Source organism: Hippocampus zosterae, chromosome 13, assembly GCF_025434085.1.
Source record: "Hippocampus zosterae strain Florida chromosome 13, ASM2543408v3, whole genome shotgun sequence".
Taxonomy (NCBI): Eukaryota; Metazoa; Chordata; class Actinopteri; order Syngnathiformes; family Syngnathidae; genus Hippocampus; species Hippocampus zosterae.
Window position 1 is genome coordinate 4135926 of NC_067463.1, and position 25568 is coordinate 4161493.

The 25568-nt window shown below is 42.2% G+C and overlaps 1 protein-coding gene across 1 annotated transcript in view; it reads left to right on the top strand.

Annotated features, from left to right (window-relative positions):
- nr3c2 (nuclear receptor subfamily 3, group C, member 2) overlaps nt 1-17532 on the top strand; it is a 65759-nt gene extending 48227 nt beyond the window's left edge. The window contains exons 4-9 of the mRNA XM_052083621.1: nt 3980-4096; nt 4720-5058; nt 7264-7408; nt 10689-10819; nt 14024-14181; nt 15329-17532. Of these exons, the coding sequence (XP_051939581.1) occupies nt 3980-4096; nt 4720-5058; nt 7264-7408; nt 10689-10819; nt 14024-14181; nt 15329-15484 (1046 nt within the window). The 3' untranslated portion in view covers nt 15485-17532. The remainder of the gene's footprint in view (nt 1-3979; nt 4097-4719; nt 5059-7263; nt 7409-10688; nt 10820-14023; nt 14182-15328) is intronic.
- Nucleotides 17533-25568: the final 8036 nt, after the last annotated feature.

Below are 25568 nucleotides of genomic sequence, written 5' to 3' on the forward strand. Positions count from 1 at the left end.
CCACATTGTCGAATGTATTTAGGTTAGAGACGCAGCGATGTGCGGCCTAGAAAATATGCAGTAAGCATGTTCATCTCCAAGGCTCCCCGTACACTCAATAAGCTACGCTAACATGCTAAATGGCTTAAAAAAAACAAAGCCTTAAAAGGCACTTATTCAGACGATAAAAAGAAACGGCAACTCATTATTGGAGCCATTAATTCCCGCGGGGTTTGAAGAAATGCCAATGTGCAGAGTAAGCATCGGACTGTGCACAACAAACACAAGTTAGACAACGAAATCTTTTTATCAGTGATTTGGGCGCTCGCCGTTAACAATTCCATCGCAGAGATTTCAGTTGCTGATGCGCGCCCATCACAGGTTGGACAAAGCGCTTTTTTTTTTTTGGTCATGAAAGGTTGATTAAATGTGTTAATCCATCATCAGGTTGATGTGGATTTTAGCACATGGATAGCGACTTCTTTGCGTTAACGTAAGCTACGGCGCTGAATGGCCTTGGCGAGTACAGTACTGAAGAGTAGGGGGGGAGGGGGCGGCACGCGCTTGTTGTTTCCTCAAGGCTTTAAAATGTTACTGTCTTTAGAAATGAATTGTCAGCTTGGCTTTACTTCAAAAAAAGTCTATGTGTGTGTGTGTGTGTGTGTGTGTGTGCGCGCTCTGTTTTTTTTAAGAGTGTTTCCCTTGCACAACGATGTAACAGGATGCAGCAAGACACCAGAGTGAGCAATTACCAAGTGCAACATTACATAAAAGCTCAAATAAATACATGCTGAATATATTTTCTGGATGCACAAATCCTAAAAAAAATAATAATTAATAAATAATACACCCATTCACAAATAATGAAAAATACATTCTTACATTTTTACCAGACTTTTTTCACTTCTTAAAAACATATCAAGTGTGTTTTTGCAAAAATTTAGTCCGGCTTGAAAGATGACAAAGAGATATATGTCACATATGCTAAGCAGCCAATACTTGCCAGAAATTTCTGCATTTCTTTCAGTATCGCTGTTGGCCTGATTGAAACTTGTTGTGGAAGCTCTTTGCGGACCATAGCTTGCACTCAGATAAATGAGGACAAAAATGTCAGGAAAAGCCAACTAGAACATCTGAGCCTGACACGGTACTTATTAATCAGGCATTTTTAATGGCATCGGGTGTGTGTTGACTTCCAGTTAAGATGAGTTCGAGTACATTTGGTTGATTTTGAACAAAGCCACATCCTCGTTATAAAGGTGCGCACACTTGGGCATATTATCCGGGTTCATTTTTACGCTCCCGCTCACATGTTCTCGTTGACATAAATGATGCGAAAAGTTTCGAAATGATTTCTCATTTTATTATTCATTCATTCATTCATTCATCTTCCGAGCCGCTTGATCCTCACTAGGGTCGCGGGGGGTGCTGGAGCCTATCCCAGCTGTCTTCGGGCAGTAGGCGGGGGACACCCTGAATCGGTTGCCAGCCAATCGCAGGGCACACAGAAACGAACAACCATTCGCACTCACACTCACACCTAGGGACAATTTAGAGTGTTCAATCAGCCTGCCACGCATGTTTTTGGAATGTGGGAGGAAACCGGAGCACCCGGAGAAAACCCACGCAGGCCCGGAGAGAACATGCAAACTCCACACAGGGAGGCCGGAGCTGGAATCGAACCCGGTACCTCTGCACTGTGAAGCCGACGTGCTAACCACTGGACTACCGGGCCGCCTCATTTTATTATATGACGCAAATTTCAACAGGGGTGTGTAGACTTTTTACATCCATTGCGATCATGTGGCTTTGCTGCAGTGTTCAAGCATAGGTGGTACTAACCTAATGGTGTTTGCTCTTTGACTGTCAAGGCAGTGCACAGAATGTACTTTGATTAGGACCCGATAATCGGCAAACCAATTCAATCGCCCATTATTGCTTTTAAAATCTGGCATGTCCATTTATTGTTTTTTTAAAAAATGTATTTATTTTTTTTTACACATTAACATGTGACTCCAAGTTGGTGCCGCGAGAGTGGCCGCCTTTACAGCAGCTCCTCTACTTTTTGTTTGTTCTACTTTTTTTCCTTTCATAACGTTGCTGCTGTAAATTGGGAATGTCTCCATTCTGAGACGAATAAAGGTTTTCTTTTATCTTACAACATAAGGCAAAATTTATGACATTGAACCATTCCACCCCAAAAAAAACCCACACAGATTTTTCTATGCAGTGCAGTTCAACACTAAAGTATAAAATATCGTATAACAGTCACATATTCTGCTTGTAATTCATATCGTCGTCGTGGGCATTTACAAATGCGGCCAATTAATCGGATATCAAAATTTTATTCTGCTGTCGATCGAAATTGACCTACTAAAATAAATACATAAATACATCTAATCGGTCTGGTCCTCATTATTATATGGATTGATGCTCAGTGACATTTCAGTCGTTCTTGCATCCATCTGATGGTGCATGCACATTTACTGACTTCTGCCCACGTGTCAACTTCACAATCATTAACCCACCTCGGGGGAATGAGCCCAACGGTCAAGAGTTGCAACGGTGTTTGTGTGAGTTTGTGTTGTGCATCAAAAAAAGGGGGGGGGGGTGCAGGGGTGGTCTTGGGTCCACTGACTGCTCCTGCCTGTTATGTGTTTCCTGTGTCGCAGTTTACTGCTTTTTAGAGCGGGAAAAATGTGCTTATGTAACGGTCATGTGACTTTGCCAGAAATAGTGAAGCGGGGCTACAGCTGCTGCCTCTCCTCATGCAGCTCGCCTCCTTGGCTTTTGGCACAAAAATGCAATGGACGCCAGGACGTACAAAAAGCGCACATGAAAACAACTCCAAAAGCATGAAGACACACACACACGCACGCACACACACACAAGCTCATTATGTAGAGCGAGGTCATGCACTGGGCTCACAGTATGTGTGTGTGTGCGCGCGTGTTGGGGATGCCAGATACAAGGATTGCAGTGTGTGTGTCTGTGTGTTTTTTTTTTCAAATTGCCAAGTGGAGGGGCATGGACTACATGTGTGTGTTTGTGTGTGTGTGTGTGTGTGTGTGTGTGTGTGTCGGCGTATGGCGCTTCAAGAAGGGAAGGATGGATGGATAAATGGAAGAAGAGGAAGAGGAAAAGGAGGAAGCCGACCGGCTGTATCCGAGGGCGAGAAGCGGGGCTTGTTAGCATCTCTGTCGCTCCTGCCTGCTTCTTGGAGACACTTCTCGGAGCCTACATGTTACGTTCAGTAGTACTCTGCTTTAATTTTGGAAGGTGTAGACTTCCTCTTTCGTGCTGCTTTTCACGACTGGCACATCATATTTCGGAGTCTTGTTTCTTTATACTCGGTGAAGATGGGGAAGTAGTATGCGACTTGGGAGGGAGCAGATTATTCCAGAATTGGACCGCAAAGAATTCAACACCGCTGTTTTCATTTTGCAAGAGTGATTTCAATGTTTTATGGTTGCAATGAAGTCCGCGGGATGTATATCTTGATGATTTATATCTATATGGCAGTGACCTTTCTTGATCGTTAATCATGGGTTTCCTCAGCATTTTGAACCGTTGCCAAATCTCATGATTTTGATGCCGCATAATGACACTTTGTCCATCTGACGTCCTTGTTGTCCGTTTCAAAGGTGCATCAACAATAACTCCAATTTAGTGAAAAAGCTCATCCGTCATGATTTGGGACCCCCCCCCCCCAAAAAAATATATATTTAAAAAATCTTGGAGAAAAAAAATATGTGTGAACCCGCAAGTGCCCACCCGCAGGTATGCTGGGGTCGTCCAAGGATCAGTCACATCGATTGTCAGTATTTCATGAAAGTTGATCATAAACAGCTTTTCATTGGACAAATCACAACAAAAGTGCCCTCTGCTGGTTCATAATCACAACAAACATGCCATCTGCTGGTTCATGTGGAGCGAGCACGGCACTACTTTGCCCCCCAAACGTCGAATCATACACTGACTTTTGTCATTTGTTTCTTAGGCCAGCACAACTACCTTTGCGCTGGTAGGAACGACTGCATCATCGACAAGATCCGACGGAAAAACTGCCCGGCGTGCCGCGTGCGCAAGTGCCTCCAGGCCGGGATGAACCTCGGAGGTGAGTACTCACAGTACCGTAGCTAAGATGCTAATACAATCAAACACCCATTCCTATCATTGAAAAACGAACCTATTGCCGTCACCAATCGGTAATCATGACTCACCCACCCCTAAGACTTGCCTGTGGTGCACCGCAAGGTTCAATCTTAAGTCCAATTTTAGTTCCCATTTACATGCTGCCTCTTGACCAAATACCTGAGTGCCACAAAGTCTCCTTTTGACTGTACAGATAAAGCACATTTATACTTTCAAACGACACTTTTAGCTGCTGAAAAAGAACGCCCTTATGACATCAGTTGGTGGAGCTTTTTTATTTCCAACTCAGCAAGTGGAAATAATTCTCTTCAGCGGACGGACGAAAGGCAACCAAAATAGTTACATCCGCCAAATATTGAGAAGTCTTTTTTTTTTATATTCAGATTTCATCTTCACAGCTGACATCAAGGATCGTGATTAGCGTAATTGTCTCACTCTTCATTTATGCAGACTGCTCACCATGCATACCACTACCCTCACTCGAAGTTTGATGAAACTCTTGATTCCCAAAGCCCACACTATTGATTTATTTTTTTGCTCGGTCATCTTCGCTAACTGCGGCTAACGCTGCGCTCCTTCATACAGCTCGTAAATCCAAGAAGTTGGGCAAGTTAAAGGGCATCGGCGACGACCTGCAGTCAACCAAGGAAAGCCAGCCGGCGGCCGGCGTGGACTTCCTGTCGTCCGAGAAGGAGCTTAACGCCAACGCCGCCAGCGTTGCCTTGATGCCCCGCGGGGCCAGTGTGGTCACACCTTTCCTGCCACCGTCCATCTGCAGCGTGCTGGAACTCATCGAGCCCGAAGAGGTGTACTCGGGCTTCGATAACACGCAGCCCGACACCACCGACCACCTGCTGTCCAGCCTGAACTGCCTGGCCGGCAAGCAGATGGTGCGCATGGTCAAGTGGGCCAAAGTACTTCCAGGTTAGTGCGGACGGACGGGTGGCCTCGATGCTATTTTGGGCTTAGCTTTTTTTCTTTACTTCAAAAGAACGACATTTGGAGCAATAACGTTCAATTGAACAGTGCATTCAAATACGAACAACAATGACGGTGATGAATGAAATACGGCGTAGTGCTATAAAGTAAAAATTTTACATCCTGATTCCTGGAAAAAAAAAATGAAAAAAACGGAGACACATTTCTGATTGGACAATATTTCGTAAATTGGCATTTTAGTTTCGCACGTTGAACCTTCCACTTTCTATGAAATGTCACTCCGCAGAGCCGCTTGTAATGCAATTGCATGGTTTTAACGAAGACGATATTCATGCCCGCGCTCGCTCGCGTTGTCTGCCGGGCTTCTCGCTTTTCTTTGCTTTCAGGCCCGGAAACGGTTTGGCAAATCTTGCAATGAGATTAGCGACGGAATCCTATTTGAGCGTTAAATAGAAATGTGGACTTAGAAGACTGACGGCATTTACGTGGCGGCTCTGGCCAGATGTTGCCTCTGATGCGTCTCATTAAAGTGCAGTTAGATGAGATAAGGATGTTCCGTCTGTGAATATCAACTGGTTAGCTTCAAAGTCAGAGGCCTATTAAATCCTATCCTGTTACGTTGCCCCATGAAGACAAAAAAAGAAAAAAGAAAAATTAAGCTTTGATTTTAATGTACAAAATGATTGTGATAAAAGTCCTTCTCTTTTTGAATTAGCCAGTTTCTTAAAAAATGGTTTTTGGGGGGTAAATTGTGAGTCAAATGATTTTTTTAAACGTTGAATCTTTTATATAAAACTCTTGTTTTGTCATTTTATTTAAATATAATAAGAATATAAAATAATCATAATAATATAATGTTTTTTCTTAACTTGTGTGAATTTGACAGTCATTTTTAATGATAGCAAAGTAAAAAGTAAAATAATTGTACCTGTACCTTATTTTTAGAACTTACTTAGTTACTCCTCTTTATTTAAATACATATTTAAAATGTATTTTTAAATTATTATTTTTTAAATTATGGCTGTACTGTGACATGATTTTTCAGGTCAAATTGCCTTTTTGCACATTTCTTTCTCATGTTAAAGCTTATAGCCTTGTTCTTTTTATTACGTATTTGATTTGTCAAATTATTTTCAAAATTTGAGTTACAAGTGTGCTCAGGGAACCAACTGAACTCGTACGTCGAGGCAGCGGTCGATCGTATGACGGAATTTGAGCGACGTGTTTCGGAATGAGCGCGGCGACATCCCCCCGCGGACGCAAATAGTCCCAGCGCTCGGCGGATAAGTCGCTCGTCTGTCCTCAGTTGGCTTTTTTTTTTGTGTGTGTGTGTGTGTGTGGGGAGGGGTTGTTATGTGGAGCTCCTCGCCAGGCATTGATTGAGAGTTTGGCAGCGTTCCCGTTCAGGCGTCTATTTCTGGAGGCCCTCGCAAAGGCATCATAACCAGAATCCTCAATGGGATTTTGCATGTTTGCAGCAGAAGCGGCGCTACTCCCTGACGTGCACAATGCAAATAAATCGTACCGATAACGTGACACTCGGGAAAAGATATGCGTCCCGCTCTGGGAAACTGCTGAAAACGCGATTTGTTTCGTTTGTTTACAATCATCAGCAGACTTTGGTGAGGAACGTCGCCGTCCGGAGAAAAGCACGGGCCTCCAAATTGTAATTTTTGTGTGATCAGAAACAGCCGATGGTTATCTGAAAAATAAAAATTTTGTTGCGTCTTGAGGCGCATTGATTTAATCGACAACTAAACAATTATCACACGATGGAATCATGGCATTTCAGACTCTGAAGAGTGAATATTCTCCGATTTCTGTTGCCCTCTTTGCTAGCAGTCGGTTTAGCCGCTAAACGTTTGCTTTGACTTTGGAACACACGCTCGACATCTTTGCGCATCTTTTAATGTTACGGACCAAACCAGTCACGTCATTGTAATTGTTTTTTTTTTCTTTAGGTTGGGCATTTGCTGCAAGGTCAATTTGAAATTCTGTCCTGTTTTTTTTAAATAAATGGATGTAAATTAAAATATGCTTTTCTTCTTTTTTTTATTTCAACCGATTCATCGATTAACCGCCACAGCGGATGAATTAATTACGAACAATTTGTATCCGAACGTATGACCCAACCCAGAAAAGCGCCGCCCCGCCTTGCGTCGAGATTGAATTTGCGTGTTCTTGCTCAAGGTTTTCGAGGCCTGCCCATCGAGGACCAAATTACATTGATCCAGTACTCGTGGATGTGCCTGTCCTCGTTTTGTCTCGGCTGGCGCTCCTACAAACACAACAACGGACAGCTGCTCTACTTCGCCCCTGACCTCATCTTCAACGAGTAAGTCCACATGCACGTACGCAAAGAAAACAAAAAACAAACAAACAAAAAAAATTTGTGGCAGACCACATTGAAAACAACTCCCCAAAGAATTGGGGGCGATTAGTTTAATTTTAGCCCGCCCATACTCTTAATCCACTTTTCAAACACACTCAAAATATTTCAAGTATTATGTGAGCCGAAAATACCAAATGTATTATTGTGCAAGGGCATCTGGCTCTCCTTTCCCACCTGTGATGGCATTTAAGTAAGCTACAGTGAATCTCTCGATTTTTCGTGTCACAAGTCTGTCAATAATTATTGCTACCCCCCTCCCCACACACACAAAAAGTTTAATTGCAACATAGATGCCACAAGATGGTGTCAAAACACTGCTTATTTGGAACTTAAACTCCCCAATTCACTTGAACAAGCTTCGTTGAGACCAACACCGAGAACCATCAAATTTCATACACAAAACAGCAAAGAGGTCATTTTGTGAATGCCAAACCGCAAAATACATTTCAAACACTTGAAATCGGCGATTCTCAAAGTGTGGTTCAAGGACACCGAGTGGTACTCGATCGACTCACTCAATTAAATGTTTAAATTGTGTATAACGTTCCAGTGGCTTCAACATACGAAAATACAGTACAGTTCAGTTATATTTCACTTTTTGGTACGATGTTTATTGAGATCAACATTTTATTTAACTTTTATGGGAAACACTTTTCAACTTAACAGAAGTATTTATTTTCATTTTTACAAGCACGGTGTTAAAGTAGCTGACAATAATATTTAGTCTCCTTTTTACAAAAAAAACGGCTTGTTTTTGGATGAACACTTGGGCCTATTACACTACTGTCTCAGTCATTTTGGTGGTACTTGCAGAGCGAATGTGTTTTTTTAAAAATCGGTATTTGCCTTAACCCTTTTATGGACAGAGGTTACGACAGTGGACAGCTTATCAGGTTATCATTATTTGTGCATGAAAGGATTAAATAATTAACAATATGGGCCAAGTGAGAACAATGAATGCCAAAATTAGGCAAAATCGAAGGTTTTAGAAGAAATATCAACAGTAGGATTTGAAAACACGGTAACATACACGGACGGCTCAAGCGGGATGGGACGTTTGTTCCCCTTTAAAAAGGAATTCTGATGTCACGCTTGGCCCGGGAAGAAGAAGAAGATGAAAAAAAAAAACATCTAATTGTTTCTTCAGATGGACGCCGACTTGTGTCAGTTGCCCAAGCGCGAATGTCAGGATAAGTGCTTCTTCCGGCTGAGGGAAAAGAATTTAGAGACAAGTACAAACAATTTGGAGAGAAAATAAAGAGCAGCGAAAACCGGCAGCAGCAGCAGCAGCTCGTTTCAGACAGTGAGCAAGCAAGAATATGGCGAGCGAGAATATGCGCAGCCCCACTCAGCACAAAGATCGCATTTTATTCTGTTGAGGTCGGCATGTTCGTGTTATGACCTGACATTCTGTATGTTGTGGTGACATGACATCAGATGTCATTGCCTTACGTTTATTTTACATTACCGCATTTTCCACACTATAAAGCGCACCTAAAACAATTCAATTTCCTCAGTGCGCTTTATAATCCGATGCGCCATATATATGGATCAATATTCAAATTTCTTGGACGTGCTATTTTAAATGTTCTGTAAAGCGCTTTGTTACAACTGCAGCAGTTGTGAAGGCTCTCTATAAATAAAGCCGGATTGTATTGTATTCCCTTTAGCGTAGCTCCATCTGGTGGATGCATAACGCAACCTCAGCCAATATCGTAGCTTCTATTCTGTGCGCCTTATAATGCGGTGCGGCCAATATATGAAAGCAGTTTTAAAATTCATTGAAGGTACGCCTTATAATCCGAAGGGCCTTATAGTGCGGTAAATACGGTATGTTAAATGTACATTACGTGAACAATATGCCAGTTAGATAAATCCGATTAACTTACAGTCGATAGACATGGCATTAAATGCAATGTTATTTTATTAGATGGTCTTAAATTATGCTACGGCACATAAATCCGACATGTCCATAAATTAATACAATATATAGTCGAGCCTCATTAGAACGTACCTCGAGGGACATAAGAGTAGTTCGTCGTAACCATTTCCAATAGTGTACGCCAATGACGATAAACAATACAGTGTGAATGTTTATAGGTGTAAAAACATGTATTACACGTCAATGACAAATATGCGTATATGAAGAAAAAAGATGTTATAAGCCGAACGATTGTCGCATTCCTACTTCACAACCGAGAACATTCAGTCAGCAAATGTTAGTTGCCTTCGGCAACTAACTGCCAGTGCCGCCCACGGAGCCAAGTGTCATCAGTTTAGGATGCACCGCACCCTTAGGCCGTTTATGATCGATCATCTTTCTGTCCGTTAGCCTCAAACTCCGCCATGATTGTTCTCGCCACTCCAGATGATTGTCGAAATCGGCGACTTTGCCAATCTGTAGTTTCGGTGGAGTTTTGTCTGGGAGAGTGCTCGTTCGAAAGTGAGAGATCATTTCAGCTTTCACCGAGAGCGAGATTTGCTTCTGTTTTTACAGAACAGTACAGCAATGTATCGAGTTGATCATTCATGTTACCAGGCAACGGAGGGGAATCCCGCACTGTACATTTTGTCCATACTCAAAGCAAGGTGGCGGCTGCAGTTAGCTTCCCGCGACTTGTTATAATGAAGTTTACGTTGTAAGCAAAATCAACAAATGGAAAGCGAATGACGTGAAATCGGAATTTTGAAATGCGAACACGATAGCGTTGAAACGAGGTTCGACTGTATTATGTTTCGACGCAAGTCAGATAACTTACTGTACATTCTGTCACCTAAATGTTGTTTGACGTTATTTTACATTAAATTGCATGACTTTAGGTGACTGTTTTATCTCTTACTCTGCCTCATCTTCGATATGCACATGCAATGCAAAATATACACACGAGGTGCAAGCGTTCTGTTCATTTGGGGTCACCATCCTCGAGTTCCGAAATGTGACTTTGAAGGCGTGTGGCTTTAAAAGGCGTGGCCTGCCCCCTGCTGAGTCACGTCAGCGAGACTTTTGAGATTTTTGCATTTCAGTTTGCTTTGTTGACTATTCGCTGTGCTTCGATGAGGCTCAAACGAGAAATTTTGCCTCGCATTCTGTTTCGAGGCCCCGGGGGAGGTTTCTTTCTACGCTCGATATCTTAGCGAACAATACTTTCAACGATAAAAGAGTGCTTCCTTTTGTCTCCGTGCCGCCACATTAACGATATCCTTCCTCGACCGCATTTTCCAGGGACCGGATGCAGAAGTCTGCCATGTACAGCCTGTGCCTGGGCATGAGGCAGGTGAGCCAAGAGTTTGTTCGGCTGCAGCTCACCTACAACGAGTTCCTCTCCATGAAAGTCCTGCTGCTTCTCAGCACAAGTAAGAAGCTACGAGCCCGTGTACAAAAAACAACAACAACAAAAAAAAAAGACACCTGGTCACTGTATTATCGGTAGGCTGTAATGTGACTTTTTTTTCCCTCTCCCATCATTCACCCTCGACAGACGGTCACTATTCACACCCGTCAGTGGCCTTTAGACACCGCCAAAAGTCTCAAAAGCCCACTGGGACCCGCCGTTGATGCATTTGACATGCCGGTGGTGGTGGAACGATAAGTGGGGATGGGGGGGGGGGGGGGTGAAGCAGTGTAGCGGTGAGTTTGAGAAGTCTGCGTGCCGGCTGAGCGTCTTTGAACCGCCGACACCGGTGCCGATCAATGGAAATATCGAGGCCGCGTGAGGACGTTCGGCATGCACAGAAAAGTCGTCAACGATGGCGATTTTTCCAGACCTTCCCGATCAGACTGGGTGAAAAAGGCACTTTTGAGATACAACCAAAAAGGTTTTCAAAAGAAAACGGTGGGGGGGAGAGAAGAGGTTGCACCGTGCTTTTAGACACAGGATGAAGCAAAAATGAGCATGCCCAAGATCTACAATTTACAAAACGTACCAGGGCAAGCTTCACTGAAGTCGACTGAAACATGACGTGAAATTCCGGGAACCGGAACCGTTTGAGGAATAGCATTTGGTGGCTCAAGATGCACTTGAAAACGCTTTTTACGTGAACGTGCTGTGTGCAAGGAAGCCGCCCTGGTCACCGTTCCCAAATTTGAACCCTTTCAGGGGACAGCGGCTACTACAGCGGACAGTTTATCATATTAAGTTGACTTTAAATAGTTCACTGACTGTCTCGTCATTTGCCAGAAATATTCTGATGAATAACTCAAAGTCGTGAAAAGCTGCCCAGATACTTTTTTGACCAAAAAGTAGGATGGATATTCTTAAAAAAAAATCCAAGATGGATTCTTCCTAAATAGGGTACATTTGAGGACAAACCGATGAGTGAGTGAAAAAGGAAGCCATCTTTGGAAAAACAAAGCCAAAAGGAGAGTCAAAGGGGGGTCATCGCCGGGCCTTCTGTTGCCGAGGCCTCCCCCTCCGGTGGCTCACCGCTTGCCTGGAGCTTTGCCACGGAGCACGGCCGAGCTCCAAGAGCTGCCATTTTCCCCTGTCTTTACTTCGAGCGTTTGGAAAAGCGAGGCGACGCGCAGTAAGTTTTGGGCAAGCGGCCGTGACTCGTTTTCGCGGCGTGTTTCCGCTGTAGTTGTCAGAGCCGGTCGGCATACGACGGTCGGTCAATGAGCGCCTTTGGGCCGGAACCGACGAAAGCGCGGGGAGGGAGGGGGGCCTGGGGGGGTAAAGAGAATGAGAAAGGAGCTGCTAATGCTCTCACTGACCTTGGGTTTGGGTTTCAATCTAGTCTGTGGTGTCCGATGACCCCCCCCCCCCCCTCCCCCGTTTGGCATCGCGCTTTGGCCTCACTGCTGCGCAGACGGACATGATGCTGCAAATGAGTCACCGCTGAGAATACCAAATCGTCGGGACTTGGTCACGGTGGAATATATGTGCATCTATTCAAGTATTTAAAAAAAATAAATAGCGTTGCTCTCGAACTTGCTATCCGATGACTCGATTATTTGATGGATTAGTCGATAGGGTAGTCAATTATACAAAGATTACATCGAGGCAGCCCGACCGGAGTTTTTTTGGGGTGACTTCTGTGACAAGACGCGTGCACAAAATTTAGTGTTGATTGCCGCTTTTTTTTTTTAATGGAAGTTGCTCTCAAAATGGGTGCTTCACAACAAAATGGCTGACTTCCTGCTCAGTCAAGGCATGGCTACTTGACATGTTTGCCCAGTTTCGTGTCGATAGCTGAAAAACAGGTAGGTGTGTGTGTGTGTGTGTGTGTTTCCAGGGCCCCTTTTCATGGAATTCGCTCCCAAAATGGCTGCTTCACACACAACAAAACAGTCAATTTTCGGAGACTTTGACCATGTTGTTAGAATAGACCGGCACACCCAATATTTTCCAACTTTTCCGGGGGTCACTTCTGAGCGAGTTTTAAATCAAATTTCAGGCATATCGAGGCCTCCAAACAGGCTTCGTTACCCACAGCGAAAACATCTCTGGCACCAATTACCGCGATAGGAGCATGACCTGTTTCAAGAAGGGGAAGGTTGGGGGGCGGGGCGGTCCGTGGAGTAGGCATATCCTTTGTACCGCTCCTAAATGCCAGGTCACATTCTATTCAGGGCATAAGTAGGTCAGCAGGAAGGGAGAAAAAAAACAAGACAAAAAAACAAAAGGCCAAACACATGCTATTGGTATTAGCACATTCTCATCATGTGAAATAAGTCCCGTCCGCCTCGCACTCTCTTTGAATCTTCCCGGTGAAAGCCACGCCTCCAGGTGTTTGCTCATCTGTACACGAAAGAGCCAAAAATGATCAGACGAATACGCAAGCCCGGTGCCGAGTCGTTGACCTTAGCAGCATCCCGTCCTTAAACAGATGCGATGCTAACTGACAGGAAGTGGCCAACGGGCGAGCCATTCCGCTGCTTCTTCATTGTGGACTCGTTGCTCTTCAAAAGCATTGCTGGATTAAAAAAATTAAATTAAAAAAAGTGCGATAAAAAGGTGACGTGTGTTCAACGCAAAGAAATTACGAGACAATAACATTCCCGCCGGTCCGCATGTTTGGCCGCTTTTCCTGCGCCACAGACAATCTGATGAAATGTGGAATCCACACTTCCTCGTTTATCGTTTTTGGGCCAAACCAAATCTTTTCTCTCTCGCCCCATATATATATATATATATATATATATATATATATATGGTTGTGGTTTCGGTTGCTATATTATATTAAATATATATATATATATATATATATACCTGTATATATGTGTGTGTATCAGTGGTTCTTTACTTGGGTTCGGTGAATTGGTCTCAGGGTTTCGACGGAGCCTCTGCCATGGCATCCCCGACTCAACATGTCAATTAGTTATGATCATATGATCACATGACATTGCTTGTCCAATCAATGCTGCAGGAAATTCAGTTCGCTCAGCAGTCACTGTGTGACTGTCGTGATTGTACGTCATACAATTTAAAACAAACTATACTTAGGCCATGTCATTGTATTGACTTTTTTCCTGTTTTTAATAAATGTGTTTTTTAAATGTCTTGGGCACAGGTCAAGGCCCCTTCTGTCTAATGACTGTGGCATCCGTTTGCTTCGCAGTTCCCAAAGAGGGTCTGAAGAACCAGGCGGCGTTCGAGGAAATGCGAGTTAATTACATCAAGGAGCTCCGGCGCTCCGTAGGGAAGGCAACCAACAACTCAGGCCAGACCTGGCAGCGCTTCTTCCAGCTCACCAAGCTACTGGACGCCATGCATGGTGTAAGTATACCCCGGCAGTCCGACCCCTTCTTTGGCAGCGTTTCTGGCAACTTTGGGCCACTGATATCACTGGAATTGTTTTTTCTTTTTGGAATGGCAGCAGAGCAGATTTGGATCATACTTAGCGGTTGGCTGATGCAGTGGCTCCAAATAAGGATTATCGCATCCCAATCTGGCCCCCCGAGGGGTTGCGGTTATTTCGGCCCGACCAGAACAGAAGGGGGGTGGGGGGGGATCAATGCCAAGTGACAGTTTTCTGGATCACAGTGGTCGCTGTCGAGCGCCTATTTGCCCAGATTCACAAACATGAATGCGTGCACGAGTGGGGTCATAGATGCTGAAATCGGAAGTGCCCCCTTGTGGTGAGGTAGATCGAACCGGAAAGGGGTCGGAGTCCATTCCGCTGCAAAAAGCAGGGTAGTCAGATTCCATTTCGGTTGCTCTACATAAAAGTCCTACAAAGAGCTGATTTTAATTTGTTGGTCTCCCATGTGAATTTGTCGTTTTTTTGGTGCCTTTTCCAGGACCAAAAATGACACGCATTTGCGGTTCTGCAAAATTCTGTATCGATCCAATCGCAAGAAAATATAACGCCAAAATCGCAATACAAATATTTCATATATGAGGAAAGATTGTTTTGTTTATGAAGCTGCAATACCACCAAAACCCTTTTTTCTGTGAACGTAGAAATGTCATGGTAATTTGGCACAAATAAAGTTTTGAATTGATAGTAGCGTCATAATGCTAAAAAAAGTAATTCAAATTCTAATTGCCCAAAATAAATCTAAAATTTCCAATAGACCTGAGGAGAAACAAAATTCATGCCAAAGAAAGTGAAATTTATGAGTTTCAGTGATTTCACAACAAACGGATATAAACTTGTGAATTTACATTTTCATCGTTCTTCGCCGGTTGCATTAAAAACCTTGTTGCCAGAATTCTTGGACCTGAATTAAGTTTTGAAAATACTGGTATTTACAAAATGTACAAATTGCTTGAGGATAAATTAATCTAATGATCATTGAACAAAAACCAAACGAAAAATCAGCACTTAAAGAGACTAAAATCATTTCAGGAAAAAAAATGCTGGAAATGACTTCAAAAAAGCCCAATGGAAATATAATAATATTGTATTTTTGTGCGGCAGCTCGTGGCCAACCTGCTGGATTTCTGCTTCTACACCTTCCGCGAGTCGCGGGCCCTGAAGGTGGCGTTCCCCGACATGCTGGTGGAGATCATCAGCGACCAGATACCAAAGGTGGAGTCGGGACTCACCCATACAATCTACTTCCACAAGAAGTGACGGGGGGCCCCCCACCTCAAAAAATGTAAAAGTCAAATCGAAAAACATTCAGAAATGCTTGGCCGAGAACTTTGGAGAAACGGCAAGGGCGGAAAACGTCGCGAGCAGTCGTCGTGCGCCATCCGGACGTGATGGAGGAAAACAAAAGACCGGGATTGTCGGATCGGAGTCGGGAATATATCCCTCTGCCATGCCCCCCCCCCCTCCATAACCCCTCTTGTGCACCCCAAAGACGCTTACCGATCTTTTCAACGGAGATAAAGCCATACATTTCCTAGGATGTGCTAGTGCTACGTTCACACTAACACACCCCACGACACAGATGCACTAAAGAAAAAAAAATCCCTAACAAAAATATCACTCAAATTAACTGTGGCTTATATGCAGTCTCTCACATACATAAATCAATATATGGTATACATGCCAAGAGCTAGACATTTGCTTTGCAGCGTATCTACAGCAGGACTACAGGGCAGACAACAAAATACATGTATCATGAAAAAAGAAACAAACACCACGCTTGACTATAAGGCCAAAGGTCTAGTTAAATATATTCCAAGGGCTACATGTATGAATAACGGATGTACATGCTTCACCATGAGCTCACTTTCAAATTCAATTGGTGTTATCGAAGTCCAAAATGATTCGTACCCGAGTGAATTTTTTACGTGTCGAATATGCAGGAGACAACACAAGAAAGTGGGGAAAATAACTGGAGAGTGATTTGACAATTTAAGTGGGGTTTTTTTGGTGTTAAAAATGTTTTGGTGAGATGAAAAAAAGATAAATTATCACAAGAGATTTTTTTTTAATTTATGAGAAAAAGTTGTAAATGCAGAACAGAAAAAAGTTCAAAATTACTTTAAAAAGAGCTAGTATTTTTACAAAATATTTTTAATGAGAAAGAAAAACAGACAGCCGTGAAGTTCAAAAATACTGAATTTCAAGTTCAAAAAGGACTTTTATGAGGAAAAAAAGCTAAACTTGAAATAAAGCTACTTATGAAAAGAATTCAAGAATGCTGAAAAAATCAGTTTGAGAAAAAAATCTTTCATATAAAAACATTTCTAAACTTTACATAAAAAAATAAATTGTAATTTTTATCTAAACATTTTAATCACAAAAAGTTATATGAATCTTCATTAATGAGTAAAAAACAAGACAACATTTTTGTTTGACAAAAATCTTGATTATCTTCATGCATACTGTAACAAAAACAATTATAAATTTAAGGGAAAAAAAATCAAAACAATTTTTGAGGGGGGAATCTGAATTTAATGTGAAAAAAATCTCGAACATGTAAAAAATACAGGATGATTGATTTCCCGAGGAAAAAAATCTAAATTTTAAAAAAAAGTGATAATCTTCATAAAATATTCTATAACTTGAGAACAGCTGTTTTTTTGTTGTTTTTTTTTTTACCAGAACCTGATAATTAAAAGAGAATAAAGTTTGAATACTGTTTAAATTTCAGCCCTCAAAAATTTCTTGTGACATACTATCTCGCTAATAATGTAGCTATCTATCGACGTTACAAAATAGGAGATGAAAAACATGAGTCGTTATTTTAATGACTTGAAAAAGAACCCGCCAGGCGAATAAAAACTGCCACAAGACTAAAACGGCCACAACTTTACAAATTGAAATGCATTCTTGTCACTTTCTTGTCCCCTTTCCAGCCTCACTCATTCACTTCAAACGTCAAATCTTTCTGGCAAGGGGCATGAATTATTTTGGACTTCACAATACTTTTTTTTTTCGTGCAGCAAAACAATCCAAAGTCATATGCAAAAGGTTAATGGAGTCACTCGAGAGGTTGTACAATCAAGACAATAATGTTGAGTGATTCAGTTTGTAAAAACAAAACAACAACTACAAAATGCCGCTAATGCGTTGTTGGCCGGCTGGGTGGTAATGGCGGCCGGCCGTTTGTGTTATCTCCAGAGCAGCTGTCGAGTTCACGTCTATTTTGACTCGCAAGCAAAGCCAGCCAGCCAGCCAGCCCTTTGTGACCTGACTCTTCCCACAAATAAAGCATTTTTATAAGACTTGTCTGCATTTATTTTTATTTTTTTTTACCCCCCAGACAAGCCGCTCCCTTGACATGAAGGTGCTTCATTTCTTACTGATGCCAGGCGAAATCTTTGTACAGTGACTTTAAATGCAACAATGCAAATACACACGCACGCAATAGCCATACAACAAACTCACATTACTTTTAGATAAAAAAAAGAGACAAAAATAAGTTAAAAAATAATCTTTTAGGGATGTTTTTTCTCGGCAAAACCTCCGCCATAAACGTTAAAAAAATAATGTAAAACCCGAGATGATTATTTTAACCCCTAACAATAACATACTTTTTTGTCTCTCTTTTTTTATTATTATAAAAAAAATATTTAAAAAAACTGAAAACCAAGTATTATTTTTGGTTTCGGGTTTAAACTCAACAAATTTGGACATAGATGCTTTTAATTGAATAGCAATGACATACACACACAGACACCTGTACAGTTTGGTTTAAAATGGAGACTTAATCTGCATTGCTTAATGTACAGCTACTAACAAACTAGCGCGAGCCATTGTAAAGTTTGGAAGAACGCGTTACGGTATGATTTTGTACACTTGTTGAGTTGACACAGACTTCTCCCAAAACCGCGATGCTACTGAAGAGCGTGAACAGCGCAATCTCCCCCGGGACCCTGCCTCTCGAACCCAAGACCACCAAGTACTACTTTCCCTAATTTGACAGTGTGAAAAGTGTATGATGTGGGTTTGTTGGTGGATTCGCCATATCCTGTTTGCTTTATTTTATTTTTTTTTGCACAAAGGAGGTACGGTTGGGAAGCAGCTAGTGGGGATCGTCATCCTTTACATCCTCGTTTACATCGACAATTTGGGACAAGCGCAGTAAGGAATGCGGACACCTGTCCTTGATGGCTTTCGTTTTGAATACAGTGGAACCTCCATCAGGCCGGTAGACTTCCAAGTTGCTGGAAGTGGAATTTTTTGTTTGTTTTGTTTTGTTTTGTTTTTTGTCGCAGAGAGAACAATGTCGATCAATTTGTCGCCATGGTAAAACTTCCATGTAGCATTTTGTAGCACGTCTAATATGCAGAATACAAATTACGGAAAACAGACGAGGCAATGAGGGTAATCGAAATTTTACGACAAAGAAGATATCTTATAAATCATAAATATTAACAATACCCAAAAAATCGTGCTCGTGTCAATGTCATGTTCTGGTCATTTCGCAGGAAAAATTGCCTTTTGCTTGTTGCTAGGCAGGATTCATAGGGCAGAATTATTCCTGCTCTATCTAAAAGGATTACTTTGGCGCCATCTTGTAGACAAGAAACTATGTCTACGTGAATTGAGAGGCTTCCACTAGACAAAAGTAGTGCTTGGCCTCTATTTTATGGCATATTTGTGCCAAGGGATGAAGTTGAAGTGATTTGGGGAAAACGAAAGAACAGCTTTTCTCCATCATGTGGCATCTACAGTCCATGAAAAACGTAATGACCACAAGTATTTACAAATGTTAGCAACGACATAAAAACAAAACAACCCCCCCCCCCAAAAAACTTACACACACACTTTGAAGTCATCCAATGGGTGTCACCTAGTGGCATTTTAATGGAATTGCATGACATTATCGAGTTAATGTAACCGCCAATGTTATCGTTTTGAGAGAAAATAAAATTCCTGTTCTACTTCGAAGGTTCCACTGTATTTATGAAGGAAAAAAAAAGAGCAAACATTTTTTTTTTTTGGAGGGACCCTCAAGTTAAGCCCTCTGCTCCCGCCCATTTGTTTGTCCTTTGTAAGGAATCAGCGCTAACGTCTAAATAAGGTTGACTGGGAAAGTATTTTTGAGATTATTATATTTTGCTGGAAAATAATATTTAAGTACTTTTGTCAACACACACACAAAAAAAGCTAACTTCTTTTTTTTTGTAAGATGTTGATAAAAATGCATGCGTTTTGATGACAAGATGTTTACATTGTATTTAAGACACAAAAGAACGAAAAAGGGAAACTTGTGCCTTTTTTTAATCACATGCGGTTTAAAGTTCAACACTATTGTACATACGACGACAACAAGAAAAAAATCCTTCTTGTTCTGTTGAGTGTAAAACATTTCTACGGAAGGATGTGTGTAATCCTACACCCTGCCCCCTGCCGTGTTTTCTGTGTTGGAAGGAGAAATGAATGTACGATATACAGTATATTGTGACAGACTTAGTACCTGAATCTGACAGAAGATATCGACAACCTTTTTTCTCCCAATTTTTTGTTACTTTTCCTCTCATCATTGCTCATGTGACAAAAAAAGTATTTCTTATTTTGTAACAAAACGCGTCAAGTGATGGATTTTTTGTTTGTTTATTTTGTTGTTGTTGAGATGATTTCCTAATCCAAGGCGCTATTGTTGACCAGCACCACAATAAAATCAACAAGTCACTACATGTCGTTGCTGTCATGTTTGACATTTTTTCAACTCAATAAAATATTAGAAATTTGCTAGTTTACCAATCATGTTAAATTTTTAATTTTAGCAACTTTTTAACTCGAATAAAGTTCAGCTGTTCAAACAGGCTTTAATTAAAAAAAAAAACACACAATCTATTTATTTTTTTCCCAATGCATTTCATTGCGACATTTTCATGAAGCAACGTGACATTTATTGACCACTGATTGCTCGGCTCAACTGAGAGGGGCACAAGCCCACCTCAATTTGGCTGCGGTTGAATTTAAAACAGCTGCATTGGACGACTCAGAAGCCAGCAAAACAAAAAGGTAGGCCGGAGGGGGAAAAAAAAAAAAAAATTCACTTGACCTCACAATCTGCAAACGCATCTCTTTGCCAGACTGTATTGCTTTATTTTTCTATTTTCCCACCCTCCACCCCATTCAAATCCGCAAGGCCTTTCCAAATCTCCCCCAGATTTTCAATCACTTTCACTTGTAGTGGTGCCAGATAAACAAAATCTATTGGATCAGGCCGATTTCACGGCTGCGCCCGCGCACATGGCGGCGGCATCTCTGGCCCACTTTTGCAGCCCCGCACTCGGCTTTCTCCAAGTCTTCCCGAGAAAACTCACTTGCATTTGCTCGTTTGTGGTTGTTAGTTTGCAGTGGTGGGAAATACAAATACCTTTTACTGGAGCTCGGACTGGCACCCAATATCTGCGTTGGCTTATTCTTGTTCACGCTAACGAGTTAGTACAGAATGAACCTGAATCGGATACCGACTGTATTTTTCCTGAAAAAACATTCTATTGTCCAACAATCACATTTGCTCACAAGGGGGATGTTAAATAAAGTGCAGTTATGCTGCGCTTTATCTCCACTAAATTGCTTTAAAAAGCCTCATTCATTCACTTATTTGAAGTTGTGGAATGATGCTCAGTGTTAACTAAGGAAAGGTTTTCCTTTTGCGTTTAAAATATCTTACTTCACCTCACAGGATTCCTCATTGTTTTTTTTGGTCCAGTAAACCATCTGTATTTTGTTGTACCAGCAAGCAGGAGCTAAGCGAATCCATCGTCTGGCGTTGATACACTGCCTAGCTGGGCTTTACTGAATAACAGTAAAATTTTATGATCAATAGCCGGCTAACTATTACCGTACGCGCACAAATGCTTCTGTGCTTTGTGCTCGAATGTGGCATGCTTTCGCGCATGTGCACCCCCCCCATACCTGAGTCCATGTCTACACATAGCCAGTCTTTAAATTAAAAAAAAAAATCCCTCTCGTGTCATAAAAAATAATCCACCCACATGAGATTGCAGAGCTGTGAGTCGGATCGGCTTCTCTGCAGCACTGGAGCGCCGCAGGGGACTGTTCTGGCTACATTCCTGTTCATCCTCTACACCTCGGACTTCAGACACGACACTCCAAACTGCCACCTTCAGAAGTTCTCCGATGACTCTGCGATTGTTGGCCTCATTACAGAAGGGGACGATCGGTAGTACAGGGGACTGACAAAGGACTTTGTGGACTGGTGCCAGCAGAATCTCCTCCAGATCAACCCTAGGAAAACTAAGGAGTTGGTTGTGGATTTCTGCAGGAAAAAGTCCTCACCAGCACCGATGAACATCCAGGGTATGGACATAGAGAGGGTGACCTCCTACAAGTACCTTGGTGTTCTTCTGAACTACAAACTGGACTGGTCTACAAACACGGACACCCTGATTAGGAAAGGACAGAGCCGACTCCTCCTACTCAGGAAACTGAGGTCTTTTGGGGTTCAGGGGTCACTCCCTAAGACGTTCTATAACTCGGTGGTGGCCTCGGCCATCCATTATGGCATTGTCTGCTGGTCAGGCAGCATCTCAGCCCGGGACAGAAAGAGACTGGAGCGACTGGTCAGGAAGGCCAGTTCTGTCCTGGGTTGCTCCCTTGACACTCTGGAGGAGGTGGGCAACAGAAGGATGCTAACTAAGCTAAAAGCTATGATAGCCAGTCCCTCCCACCCCCTCCAGCCCGCCCTGACAGCACTTGGTAGCTCCTTCAGCCAGAGACTGTTACACCCGCGCTGCAAGAAGGAGAGATACCGACGCTCGTTCCTACCGACTGCTGTCAGGCTGATGAATAAAAAATAACAATCATAATAATAATAATAATTAAATGATGTGAAGGAAAATTGTAAATAGTACTGCGATTTATCCATTTGTGTTCATATTGTATTTAATTGAAAGATGTTTGTTGTTTTTTTTTCTCTTTCTCCTTTCTTCTTTCTACATACATTCTTGCTGCTGGAGGCTGTAAATTTCCCCAGTGTGGGACGAATAAAGGATATCTTATCTTATGGCCTATAAAAAGAAATAACAAGAACAAAAACGCTTCCACACTAAACCGCAAAAGAGTTTTTCAGCGCATGTACGAGCACGTCAAGATTCAGAGTTCGCACAGTTCCGTCGATTGTTCAGGCATACTTTACACTGTGCGTGTGTTTTATGTATATATATATATATACACACATACACATACAGTGTATAGGGAGGGAGAGAGGTAGAGAGAGACAGATGTGTATTAGATTCTGTATGTCTGTGTATATATATATTCATATATCCATAAAAGGATTGTACACACACACACACATACACGCTGAGTCATGAAGTATGGATGGCATACAGGTGGGGAGGTGGTGGTGGTGAAAGATGAAGGACACTGCATCACAGTGTGGCTGGAACAACGCCAGGAAGCATCGAGGAAGGACAAATGAAGATGTCCGGTTTTAACTCTTCGATCCTGTGTGCACACTCCATCAATACGGATTGTCCGCATTATATATATTAACCTGAGAGAGAAGATAACTCCAAATAATGGTCAATTTGTTGTGCTGGATGGCATTGCTCTTGAAAAACTTCAGATGGTTTATTAACGGTCAATTATCCCGATTGAGCTCATCTTTGGAGCTGGCTTTTCACTTAACTTTGTTTACCATGTGCACAGTTGTAAGATCCATTTTGTTTTCTGTTGCTGTTTTTTAGTTGACCAAAGCTCATAACCGTTCCATTTTTTAGGTTTATTTCCATCCCGGCATTTATTTGATGTATTTTTTTTTTTAGAAAACGGGGATCCGATAGCTCATATAGCTAGCTTGATGCAATCGAGAAAAACAGATCAATTTTGGGTTCTTCACCCAAAAATGTTTTAAAAAACAAACTAAACATTTGGCCTAATTCAACAAAAAATGCGCTTCCCAGTGTTCTGAGAATGTTAGTATTTGGTTGGTTCAACCAAAGTAACGGCAAGTGGTTTTTAAATATATTTTTTTACTGTTAGCCATTTCCTCGTGTACGTGATCAGCTCGAAAAGCAGAAATCAGTTCTTATCTAAGAAGTTTAATTCAACAAATAGTGAGTGGCTTTTGTCTCCACGTTGTGTTGTTTTCAAATTTTGACTTGCATGCCACTTATTGTCGCTCAGCCACTTAAATGAGAATGTTCATTATCCTGTGATCAAGATAGTAAGTATTTAGTTAAATTTAGCCCAGTCATTTCGAGGAACAAGGAAGCCGGCATCAACGAAAACAAGCATGTGGTTAAGATTCACGCACATACGATACGATCGAAACTGTTCAGTCGTTTTTTGTTTCTTTTTAATCTTCGCGTTGTAACAGAAAATGCCTTTTTCGTTTAAAAAAGACCCCTGTGTGTAGAAAGTCCTTCGGTGCTCACTGAGCAAAGGGTTGGCACTGGTATGATTTTATGCAGTGTTTCCACTGTATTTACTGTAGCTGCATTGTCAGACAGACACACGGTGATTATGTAACAACGCAAGCTAGCACTAATGAGATGGGTGACATTCCCCCCCCCCCCCCCCCCCCCCATCACTGCCACCATCCACCCTCAGGGCCCTTCATCCTTTTCCCTCGTCCTGCCCCCCCTTCGGAAATAGTGCTGAATCATAGCGGTGATACCAGCCAGACTGTCAAGTCTGTTGTCTCCGCCTCCTCCCGCTTCTCTTCGTCCTCCTCTCCCAACTCTTATCTGACTCATCTGCACATTCCTACTTTGTATGCTTACTTTCGACTTGAGTCTCGTCATTGATTGTTGCGCTGGCTAGGTCTCACTTCAAGACAGGCGCTTGCGATGCCCTCGAACCACACACGCGGTTATTTTGTTTTTATTGAACCAACCGCCAACAATTTTGGATGATGGATGCATTGTTTTTAGTGGGTCATTTACAATCTAAGTGAAAAGCATATCAATAGGGCTGTTCACACGGCAAGATTTGGTCCGGTGCTGCACCGGGGCTGCCCCAGTAGAGCGTTCACACGTGCAAATTAGCTCCAGGGTAGCCCCGGAAAAGAGCTTATACCGGACCAAATTTGACCCACCTCAGGGAGGTGGGTCAAATATTTGCTCCGGGGCAAATGCTCGTTTGCGAGGCAGCACCGGTGTAAATGTGCATGTGTGAACGCAACTGCGTTAAATTAGCTCCAGAGCAAATGCTTGTGAAGAGTACGTATGGCGAGAATGCGTTGCTTTCGTGCTCTGTCGGACTTCCGTAATGTGTTGATTCATAACAACACAAGACTTGGCTAGTAACATATTTCCTTTTGTAGGAGACTGGACTGTCTCGGAGTTGTTTGTTCCTTTGTTGTTTGTTCACAACCCCCCGCCCCCATAGAATTTATTTTGTGATTTCCTCTCTTGATTTTCTGTTTGGCACAATAGTATTTGCTTTTCTTAGTGTCATTGAAGTCATCATTCATTTACGTTTTCTTGGGTGGTCACTCTCGAGCAGAAGGCACGGAAACCGAGAAGGAGAAGGACGTGCCGGTCCAGTCGTCGCTTGAGTTGTGTATATACAGTACGTTTTAAAAAGAACCAACACGACAGCTCGTTTGTTTTCTGTCGTTTTGCTCCGCTGCAGAAACTGCCGTGTGAACGCAAGTGGGGCAGCCCCGAGACTGTACAGGGTTGTACGTGTGAACGCTCCACACAATTTGCTGCGGTGCAAAATATCCCGCAACAATATCTTGGTGCAGCACCGGAGCAAATGTGTGCCGTGTGAACAGCCCTATAGTGAGTGGGGGGGATGTAATGGACAAAGACTAAAGCGCATTGCCGTTATTTGCTCTAATAAATCAAGTACTAATCATCTTGGATAATGATCTGGGATACTTTCAGCGGTTAAGCTAGCATACAATGACAGATGCAAGTTAAAATTTGAAAACTCAACAGTTTTTTTTCAATAAACCAAGCAGAAAACAATGTATTAACGATTTTTGGTTAAAAATAAACAAGTAAAACGACTTGGTGTTCGATCTGTTGATTAAAGCGTGAAAGCACCACCACATAGATGATAATTAGCATTAGCATAAAGCTAGCTGACTGAAAGGCTAAGATGCGGTTTAAAATAAAGTGTCATTCTTTGATTTGTGTTTTAGTCTGACATTGGACTTCAACTGGGAGTGGATTTCAATGGCCTGTGGGGTCTTTTTGTAGTTTGCGCCAGTTTTATTTTTGAGCACCACTGCTTGGAAAGATTTTTATCACAGAATTTAATGACTGTCTTGACCGTATTTGTTGAAGGGAGTAAAGGAAAAAAATGCACTGGGAAATAACCA